Source organism: Somniosus microcephalus, chromosome 3 (assembly GCF_052327205.1).
Source record: "Somniosus microcephalus isolate GS21.2 chromosome 3, FLI_Smic_1.0, whole genome shotgun sequence".
Taxonomy (NCBI): Eukaryota; Metazoa; Chordata; class Chondrichthyes; order Squaliformes; family Somniosidae; genus Somniosus; species Somniosus microcephalus.
This window is the reverse complement of record NC_140989.1, coordinates 123,074,343-123,085,139: the sequence shown is the minus strand read 5'-3', so window position 1 is coordinate 123,085,139 and position 10,797 is coordinate 123,074,343. Positions and strand designations below refer to the sequence as shown.

At 46.2% G+C, this 10,797-nt stretch overlaps 1 protein-coding gene across 1 annotated transcript in view; it reads left to right on the top strand.

Annotated features, from left to right (window-relative positions):
• Positions 1-3,226: 3,226 nt before the first annotated feature.
• The window catches only part of cct4 (chaperonin containing TCP1, subunit 4 (delta)), a 28,538-nt gene continuing 20,967 nt past the window's right edge, over positions 3,227-10,797 (top strand). Inside the window, exons 1-5 of the mRNA XM_085981565.1 lie at positions 3,227-3,486; positions 3,800-3,852; positions 5,127-5,216; positions 5,503-5,611; positions 9,947-10,089. Of these exons, the coding sequence (XP_085837691.1) occupies positions 3,378-3,486; positions 3,800-3,852; positions 5,127-5,216; positions 5,503-5,611; positions 9,947-10,089 (504 nt within the window). The 5' untranslated portion in view covers positions 3,227-3,377. The remainder of the gene's footprint in view (positions 3,487-3,799; positions 3,853-5,126; positions 5,217-5,502; positions 5,612-9,946; positions 10,090-10,797) is intronic.

Sequence of the window (10,797 nt, the reverse complement as noted above, 5' to 3'; positions counted from 1 at the left end):
ATTATTGAACGCAGCAACAGCCCGTGGCACGCCCAAGTGGTAGTGGTAAGGGGTAGCGAGAAGAAACGGATGGTGATCGACTATAGTCAAACAATCAACAGGTACACCCTACTAGACGCCTACCCGCTACCCTGCATATCAGAAATGGTGAACCAAATCGCCCAATACCGGGTGTTCTCCACCATCGACCTCAAGTCAGCGTACCACCAGCTCCCTATCAGACCAGAGGACCGCCCGTACACCACCTTCGAGGCGAACGGACGCCTCTACCAATTCCTCAGAGTCCCCTTTGGGGTGACGAATGGGGTCTCGGTCTTCCAGAGGGAGATGGACCGCATGGTCGATGACCACCACTTGCAGGCAACCTTCCCCTACCTCGACAACGTCACCATCTGCGGTCACAACCAGCAGGATCACGACTCGAACCTCGAGAGGTTCCTGAAAACCGCACAAAAACTCAACCTCACCTACAACGAGGACAAGTGCGTTTACAACACCACGCGCCTCTGCATACTAGGCAGCGTGGTGGAGAATGGGGAAATCGGGCCAGACCCCGACCGATTGCGCCCCCTACGGGAGCTGCCCCTGCCCAACACTCCCAAAGCCCTGAAAAGGTGCCTGGGGTTATTTTCTTATTATTCCCAATGGGTCCCCAACTACTCCGACAAAGCCCGCCCCCTCTTGAAAGCATCCCCTTTCCCGCTCTCTGCTGAGGCCCACGCCGCCTTCAAAAGCATTAAGCAGGATATTGAGCGGGCCACGCTACAGGCAGTGGACGAGAACACTCCATTTCAAGTGGAAAGTGATGCGTCTGACTTCGCCTTGGCGGCCACCCTCAACCAGGCGGGGCGGCCCGTAGCTTTCTTCTCGAGGACCCTCCAAGGGCCCGAGATCAGACACTCCTCCGTGGAAAAGGAGGCCCAAGCCATCGTGGAGGCAGTGCGCCACTGGCGCCACTACCTAGCCGGCAAACGCTTCACCCTACTTACCGACCAGCGGTCGGTAGCGTTTATGTTCAATAATAAACAGAGGGGGAAGATTAAAAATGATAAGATTCTTAGGTGGCGGATCGAGCTCTCCACCTTCGAGTACGACATCATTTACCGGCCAGGGGCCCTTAACGAATCCCCTGACGCCCTCTCACGAGGGATGTGTGCCAGCGCCACCGGGGATCGGCTACAGACCCTCCACAACGACCTCTGCCACCCAGGGGTCACGCAGCTGTTCCACTTCATAAAGTCCCGTAACTTACCCTACTCGATTGAGGAAGTTCGGTCCCTGACCAGGAACTGCCGCACTTGCGCTGAGTGCAAGCCTCGGTTCTACCGCCCAGATAGAGCCCACTTAATCAAAGCTACACGGCCCTTTGAGCGGCTCAGCTTAGATTTCAAGGGCCCCCTCCCGTCCGTCGACCGCAATGTTTACTTCCTGAACATTGTGGACGAATACTCCCGGTTCCCATTCGCCTTCCCCTGCCCAGACATGACCAGCGCCACGGTCATTAAATGCCTCAACAGCCTGTTCTGCCTGTTCGGTATGCCGAGCTACATCCATACGGATAGGGGGGCGTCCTTCATGAGTGAAGAGCTACGCCAGTACATGCTGTCCAAGGGGATCGCCACGAGCCGTACCACCAGCTACAACCCCCGGGGTAACGGCCAAGTGGAGCGAGAGAACGGGACAGTATGGAAAGCAGTCACTCTAGCTCTAAGGACCAAGGGCCTCCCTATCTCCCGCTGGCAGGAAGTCCTCTCGGATGTGCTCCATTCGATACGGTCGCTATTGTGTACGGCCACTAATACCACGCCTCATGAACGAATGTTTGTCTTTCCCCGGAAATCCACCTCAGGCGTATCCATGCCGTCATGGCTCTCCACCCCAGGTCCGGTACTCGTGCGAAGGCATGTGAGGGGCCACAAGACGGACCCTCTCGTGGAGCCAGTACACCTACTCCACGCCAACCCCCAATACGCATATGTCCGGCACGCCGACGGAAGGGAGGACACCGTGTCCATAAAAGACATCGCCCCAGCCGGCATCGACAACAACCACGGCAATAGCGGCAACGACGATCACAGCAACTCTTACCCACCCACTACTCTTTCATCACCCCCGGAAGAACACCGACCAACGGCACCCCCACCAACTACCCCTCCAACAACCCTGGCGGCACCCCCGGCAGAGACCCAGGAGGCTACCGGGTACACCCAGCCGACACCCACGGCACCGCAACAGCCACGTCGGTCGCAGAGGACTATCAAACCCCCGAACAGACTAAATCTATAGAAGAGGTGAATGTGATGAAATATTCCATTCACCACTGCCTGTGACTGAGATCGGTTTCAGTGTCATTTCCCTTCCCCCAGACCTCATTGTATTGTGTACTGGAATGTGCTGTATTGTATACTGGAATGTGCTGTGTGTAGGGCTCCGCCCATACCTGGCCCCGTTTGTAAGCTAGCTTCAGTCTGGCCTCAGTCTCCAGAAGGAAGACATCTCTCTCTCTTACGTGTTACTTTCTAAGTTAATAAAAGCCTTGTTTTTGTTCTGCTAACTTCGAGTCTCGGAATTATTGAGGCACATCAAGTTATTCTTGTTGTCTGTGTCCAGTGATTTATAATAAGCATAACTGGGACACACAGACTCAACAGGAAGCTCAACGTAAACTCGAGAAACAGCACCTCATCTTCCGATTAGGCACTCTGCAGCCTTTCGGACTCAACATTGAGTTCAACAATTTCAGATAATTATCCCTGCCCCCATTTTTCATGCAGTATGATTTTTGCCATTCCCATTTGCAACATTTTATCTTTCCTGCCTCTTACAGGATGTTCTTTCTATTTCTTCCTCCCCTCCTAACCGCCCCCGCCCCCGGCACCTGCTTAATATCTGTTACATCTCCAGCTTTTTCCAGTTCTGATGAAGGGACCCAGACCTGAAACGTTAACTCTGTTACTCTCTCCACGGATGCTGCCTGGCCTGCTGAGTATTTCCAGCATTTTCTGTTGTTGCTGCAGCCCCAATGTCGTTTTCCCTTTTTGGGCAGAGAAGTCAAATAACTCCCAGCAACAAACTACTACGGCAACATCCCCGCCTTGAGTTTATTGAAATGCTTCATCGAACGTCAAATATTTTTGTTTTTATCAGTATCTGAATATTTTGAAACCAAATTCATGAGCTTTTCCGCCCGGCTTCTGCTGGGACAGCTGCTGACGTCACCGGCGGCGCTAGGCTGGGGTCCTGCTGGTTTCTGGAAGTTTCTTCGCTGTCATCCGCGCTCCGGCACCGCACTAATCGGCCGCAATCCTTCCACCCGGTGTCGACCTCCCTCAATCCACCGCCATCCTCCCGCAGTCCGGCCTTCAAACCCCGGCGAAATGCCCGAAAAAAGCGTTAGCAAAGCCTCCAACTCCTGGGTGAAGGGCGTTTACCAGGACCGCGACAAACCGGCTCAGATCCGTTTCAGCAACATCGCCGCCGCCAAAGGTGAGGGGCCCGGATAAAGCGCGGGGGTAGGGGGAATGGCATCGTTTGCACTGCTACTGGCCATTGCTCGGTAAGGTGATAATGTCTCGGGACCTGCCGTCTGGGCCCCCAAAGCGAGGGATGATTTTCTCTTCCCCCCCCCCATATTCCTTTCCCTTTCAGTTACATTGCCCAGTAAATAAATTTGGGCATTGACCTTTTAACTTGCCCCTGGATTTTTAGTCCGAGTTTAGGAAGCAGATCCCATTTTATTAAAATAGGGTTTAATGATGCAAACAGGATTAAGTTTTAAGACATTTGTGTTTTTTTTCAGCTGTTGCAGATTCCATAAGGACAAGTCTTGGGCCAAAGGGCATGGATAAAATGGTATGGGTTTGTTACATTTGTAATTGAAATTTGTGCTTTTGTTTTTTTGCCCAGCCTAAACAGGCAACATAGTTTGTCTTTGCCTCTCTGCTTTTGCCTGTTGCCCTCCTTCTCCAAGCAAAAATTAGATTAATGCTTAATCTGTGTCAGTGTCAGCGGTAGCTCAGTGGGTAGCATTCTCGCCAGAAGGTTGTGGGTTCAAGTCCCATTCCAGAGACCTGAGCACTAAAATCTAGGTTGACACTCCAGTGCAGTGCTGAGGGAGTGCTGCACTGTCAGAGGTGCTGTCTTTTGGATGAGATGTTAAACCGAGGCCATGTCTGTGCTCTCCGGTGGACATAAAAATCCCATGAAGAAGAGCAGGGGAGTTATTCCTGCTATCCTGGCCAATATTTATCCCTCTATCAACATAAAAAAAAAACATTATCTGGTCATTATCACATTGCTGTTTGTGGGAGCTTGCTGTGTGCAAATTGGCTGCCGTGTTTCCTCCATTACAACAGTGACTGCACTTCAAAAAAGTTCTTCATTGGTGGTAAAGCGCTTTGAGACGTCGGCCGTCTTTTTCTTGGCAAAACAAAACTGCTTCATAATTGAACATTTGCTTACATAAGTCATTGTACTTCAAAGTATTCATTGTATGAGGTGTTTAAAAGATGGAATATAAATGCAAAGTTTTTTCATACTCTTAACTTAATGTCAGTGTGTGTAGCATGTTGGCCTTTAGTCAGCTAATTAAGTTTTGTAATTCCCAGAAGTATTGGGGGGAGTTTTCCCATCAATATTCAAAACATAATATGTTGGCCTCCAACTTCTGTCTTAATTTTAGTAGTTTCAGGATGCTGGGGTGCTGTCCTGCAGGGCACTGATGAACTAGCATGCTGAAGGCTAAAACACCAGTTTGAGATCAATTTTGTGTAGTGAATTCCTGAGTGTAGTTTAATTGGAGGAGTTGCTGAGCACTGACCATCATTCCTTCCTCAATCAGTGCCACCAAGAATGGGTTATCTGGTCATTCAGTGACTACTGTTTACTTGCATAATAATAACTGCACTTCAAAATTGATTGTGAAGTGCTTGTTAAGACATCCTGTGGAAATTATCAGGCAATATATAAATGCAAATTCTCTCTTTCCCCTTCCTGCCCCTGCCCCACCATGGTCTGAAAGGTTTTTAAGATTATGTGCAAACTTGTGACTGTAATATATTGTACAGTGTCATGTACTATGCCCTTTAGTTTGTGTTTTGTGTAAGTTCACTTTATTTTTCCCATAGATCCAAGATGGAAAAGGTGATGTGACCATTACCAATGATGGAGCAACTATTTTGAAGCAAATGCAGGTTTTGCACCCAGCAGCAAAAATGGTAAATGTTGTGAAGCTACTCTTTCATGATTGTTATAGGTGCTACTAATTTTTAAAATTGCTATATGGCTCTCTGGAGCGATTAACTAGAATGTATTTTTAATCCAACAACAGTTAGTATGTCTTCTCTCTCTTTGCATTGTGATTATGATGTTTCCTCTCGTTTATATATTTTTGATCGTAAACATTAATTCGTCTCACTTTTAATAAACAGTTGCCATTACAAACTTGGATCCCACTTCTTTGCTTGTAATCTAAAAGCAGTGTCTTTTCTTTACATAATTAAGCTGGTAGAGTTGTCAAAGGCCCAGGATGTCGAAGCTGGCGATGGGACCACTACTGTTGTGGTAATTGCAGGAGCTTTGCTCGACTACTGCGCTAAACTGCTTCAAAAAGGTATGTGTTCGGATTAATGTATCCGAGCTGACTCTTAATGTGAATATATACTTAAATGTTGGGGGTGAAGTAATTTCATCAGATTTAATGCATTGATCCTTTTTATAGAAAACAAATTTGAAACTTGATTTCTCTAAGATACAGTCAATGTTATCCCTTTCCTTTCTTTGTTTATGACTGTTTGTTTGTTGAGACCTGGTTATACAGCCATATATTTTCTCAGCACTTGCCTCTAGCTCAGCTTTACTTTACATGGATTTCAGCTAAAGTTTCACTTCCTCTTTTGGATCCACTTGTGCTTTGACTACTGCCTGTGTCATTTTATGCAGTCTGCCCATTACCATCTGTTGCTGTTTGCATGCTCTCAACCTCTCTCCAACAGTATCAGCTCAGTCTTTACCCTGGTTTCACTGGCCCACTGTTTATATTTTTCTAAATCTTATCTAATGCATTAACAAGAAAAGAATATTGCAAATACCAGAAGCTCAAGCAACTCTTGAATGCTATCCAGTCACCTGATGCCTCTTCCACTTTGCTTTCTTATAAGAACATAAGAAGTAGGAGCAGGAGTAGGCCATACGGCCTCTCGGGCCTGCTCCGCCATTCAATAGGATCATGGCTGATCCGAACCTAGACTTATGTCCACTTCCCTGCCCGCTCCCCGTAACCCCTAATTCCCTTATCAGCTAGGAAACTCTATCTCCGTTTTAAATTTATTTAATGTCGCAGCTTCCACAGCTCTGAGGTAGCAAATTCCATAGATTCACTACCCTCTGAGTGAAGAAGTTCCTCCTCATCTCAGTTTTGAAAGGGCAGCCCCTTATTCTAAGCTTATGCCCCCTAGTTCTAGTCTCACCCATCAGTGGAAACATCCTCCCCGCATCCACCCAATCAAGCCCCCTCACAATCTTATATGTTTCGATAAGATCGCCTCTCATTCTTCTGAATTCCAATGAGTAGAGGCTCAACCTTTCCTCATAAGTCAACCCCCTCATCTCCGGAATCAACCGAGTGAACCTTCTCTGAACTGCCTCGAGAGCAAGTATATCTTTTCTTAAATATGGAAACCAAAACTGTACGCAGTATTCCAGGTGTGGCCTCACCAGTACCCTGTATAACTGAAGCAAGATTTCCCTGCTTTTATACTCCATCCCCCTTGCAATAAAAGCCAAGATTCCATTGGCCTTCCTGATCACCTGCTGTACCTGCATACTAACCTGTGTTTCATGCACCAGGACCCCCAGATCCCTTTGTACTGTAGCACTTTGCAGTTTCTCTCCATTTAGATAATAACTTGCTCTTTGATTTTTTTCTGCCAAAATGCATAACCTCACACTTTCCAACATTATATTCCATCTGCCAAATTTCTGCCCACTCACTTAGCCTGTCTATGTCCTTTTGCAGGTTTTTTATGTCCTCCTCACTCGCTGCTTTCCCTCCCATCTTTGTATCGTCGGCAAACTTGGATACGTTGCACTCGGTCCCTTCCTCCAAATTGTTAATATAGATTGTAAAGAGTTGGGGTCCCAGCACTGACCCCTGCGGACCCCACCACTGATTGCCAACCCAAGAATGAACCATTTATCCCAACTCTTTGTTTTCTGTTAGATAGCTAATCTTCCACCCATGCCAGTATATTACCGCCAATCCTGTGATTTTTTATCTTGTGCAGTAAGCTTTTGTGTGGCACCTTGTCAAATGCCTTTTGGAAGTCCAAATACACCACATCCACTGGTTCCCCTTTATCTACCCTGTTAGTTACGTCCTCAAAGAATTCGAGCAAATTTGTCAAACATGACTTCCCCTTCATAAAACCATGCTGACTCTGTCCGATTAAATTATGCTTATCCAAATGTCCTGTTACTGCTTCCTTAATAATGGACATCAACATTTTACCAACCACAGATGTTAGGCTAACTGGTCTATAGTTTCCAGCCTTTTGTCTACCTCCCTTTTTAAATAAGGGCGTTAAATTAGCAGTTTCCAATCTGCCGGGACCTTTCCTGAATCCAGGGAGTTTTGGAAAATTACCACCAATGCATCCGCAATCCCTACCGCTACTTCTCCCAAGACCCTAGGATGTAAGCCATCAGGTCCAGGGGATTTATCCGCCTTAAGTCCCATTATCTTACCGAGTACCATCTCCTTAGTAATTTTAATCGTGTTTAGCTCCTCCCCCCTCTCTAGCCCCCTGTTTGTCCAGTGTTGGGATATTTTTAGTGTCCTCTACTGTAAAGACTGATACAAAATATTTGTTCAGCGTTTTTGCCATCTCCATGTTCCCCACTACTAATTTCCCGGTCTCGTCCTCTAAGGGACCAACATTCACTTTAGCCACCCTTTTTCTTTTTATATAACTGTAGAAACTCTTGCTATCTGTTTTTATATTTTTTGCTAGTTTACTTTCATAATCTATCTTCCCTTTCTTAATTAATCTTTTAGTTCTTTGCTGGCTTTTAAATGCTTCCCAATCATCCTCCCGCTAGATTTGGCTACTTTATATGCCCTTGTTTTGAGTCGGATACTATCCTTTATTACTGTACTTAGCCACGGATAGCTGTCTTTTCTTTTATGCCCCTATTTCCTCAGTGGAATATATTTTTCTTGAAAGTTGTGAAATAGCTCCTTGAATGTACACCACTGCTCATGTACCGTCTTACACCTTAATCTGTTTTCCCAGTCTACTTTAGTCAGCTCTGCTCTCATACCTTCATAGTCTCCTTTATTTAAGCTTAGTATGCTGGTTTGAGATCCAACTCTCTCACCCTCCAACTGAATTTGGAATTCAACCATGTTATGGTCACTCATTCCAAGGGGATCCTTTACTAGGACATTTTTTATTAATCCTGTCTCATTACACAGGACCAGATCTAAGATTGCCTGCCCCCTGGTTGGTTCAGTTACATACTGCTCAAGGAACCCGTCCCTAATACACTCTATGAACTCTTCCTCAAGGCTGCCATGCCCAATTTGATTAGTCCAGTCAATATGAAAGTTAAAATCCCCCATGATTATAGCTGTTCCCTTATTACAAGCCCCAACTATTTCCTGATTTATACTCCGACCAATAGAGTTGCAACTGTTAGGAGGCCTATAGACTACGCCCACTAGTGACTTTTTCCCCTTATTATTCCTTATCTCCACCCAAACTTTCACTATCCTGATCCTTTGACCCAATATCATTTCTCACTATTGCAGTCATTCCATCCTTTTTCTGACTCTATCACTCCTAACCTTACTACTTCCCAGATTTTCAACATCCCCTCTTACCTTTCCCTTTCTGTCCCCAGCAAAGGCCTTGGTTTCATCTCCCCTTAGCCCCACCTCAGTGTGTTCCAAACTCAACATGATACAAACTCTTATTCCACTGCCTCCATGCCTTCCTTTTTGGTCATCCCCTGCCCCCTTGTGAATCTGACCTTTTCTGTCTCCAGTTCCCATTTTCCTAGCTCTCTGCCTTCTCATCAAAAACTCCCATCCGTGACATTGGCTGTCTTAGTTTCTCCACTTCCCTTACCCACTCTAATCTATCTCCCTCGGAACTTTCAGGCTCTCCATTCTCTCTGTTCCAACCCTGACATTAGAATCGTCAAACTTTCTCACAAAGGGAGTGTTGTCGTAAGGTGGAAGGACCTCTACATGGCTGAGGCTGAACTATCTGATGATGACTCCAATTACATTCCGGGCCACTACTGAGCAACAAGCCAGCACTTCCCAAACTGTTAGATCTCCACAACAAAGGGGATCACTATCTCCATTCCCCCCTCCCCAAACAACACCACTGCCCTAGCCTTGTTCCCTAATCTAATTTAGGCTATTTCTACTTCCTCTCTGAGATGCTCAAAGAAGACTCTTGCTCCAATTTCCCCCATTTTCTGGCCTCTTTGTTTGTGTGAGCCTCTTTGCATGTTCTTTTAGTGTCTTTCCACCACATCACTGATCCTTTATGTCAACTAATCTAATAAGCAGCCTGTGGGTAATTCAACCAGATAATTCCCTCTCTGTGATTGGAGTATCTGCTATTTCTCCACCCTGCCTTCCCCCCTCTATTTTTCTTCACCGTACAAAATGCTTGCCTGTCTTTTAGTTTACAGGTCTGATCAAGGGTCCACACTTGAAACATTAACTTGTCTTTTCTCTTTCTAAATGCTGACTGACCTGTTTATTTACAGCATTGCCTCCCTGTATAACCTTGTTGATTTTGATTATTTTCATACTGCAACTTCGACGTGTAAGTCACTTTGAGATGTCTTGATGAACATATGTTCAAATGTTGACATGCAAGTAGTTTTAATCAATTTTCATTTTTACAAATTAATTGATCTGTGTTTAAAGGAATCCATCCTACAATCATCTCCGAGTCTTTTCAAAATGCCCTAGAAAAGGGAGTTGAGGTTTTGAATGGCATTGCACAACCTGTGGAACTAAGTGACCGAGAATCCCTCCTGAACAGTGCAACCACTGCTCTCAGCTCCAAAGTAAGGGCGCTTTTAATTGTGTGGGACATGCTGTTTATTTCTACATTATTAACTGGCTTTGTTACACATCTATCTATCTATATATATATAAAGCGGCTCTTTTGTCCCGATGTCTGTCTGTCTGTCTGTCCGCCTGGTCTCTATACGCTTGGAAGTTACAGAGCGTACCGACGCGCGTGTCGCCTCAAAAGAAAGCTTGCGATTCCAGACCGGTCGTAGGCGTATTTATGTTTCGGCCGGACAAAAATCCCGCCCGCGGTATCCCCAAAACGTTCAGCGTTCCGCTCATTAGCATCTCATTGGCGACCGTGTGACGTCGAGGTCTTCCTACAGTTGAGTGTCGAGTGACTCGACCGGTCGACCAATCGGTGTGTGTGTGGGCGGGCCTTATCCTTCTGAACCGAGGTGAGTGGCCGCCATCTTGATTTTCCACGATTTTTCCCCCCACACTTTCTGTGTGTTAGGGAACTAAGGTAAATATTTCAATTATGTGTTAGGCAATTAATTAACAATTTATTTGAGTTTTATGTTGTGTTTAGCAACCCCCCCCTCCTCACCCTCGCGCAGGGGGGACTCGGGGCCTGAAGCTGAAAAAATTTCTCTCTCTCTCTCTCTCCTTCTCCTCTTCCCTCTCTCTCCTTCTCCTCTTCCCTCTCTCTCCTTCTCCTCTTCCCTCTCTCTCCTTCTCCTCTTCCCTCTCTCTCCTTC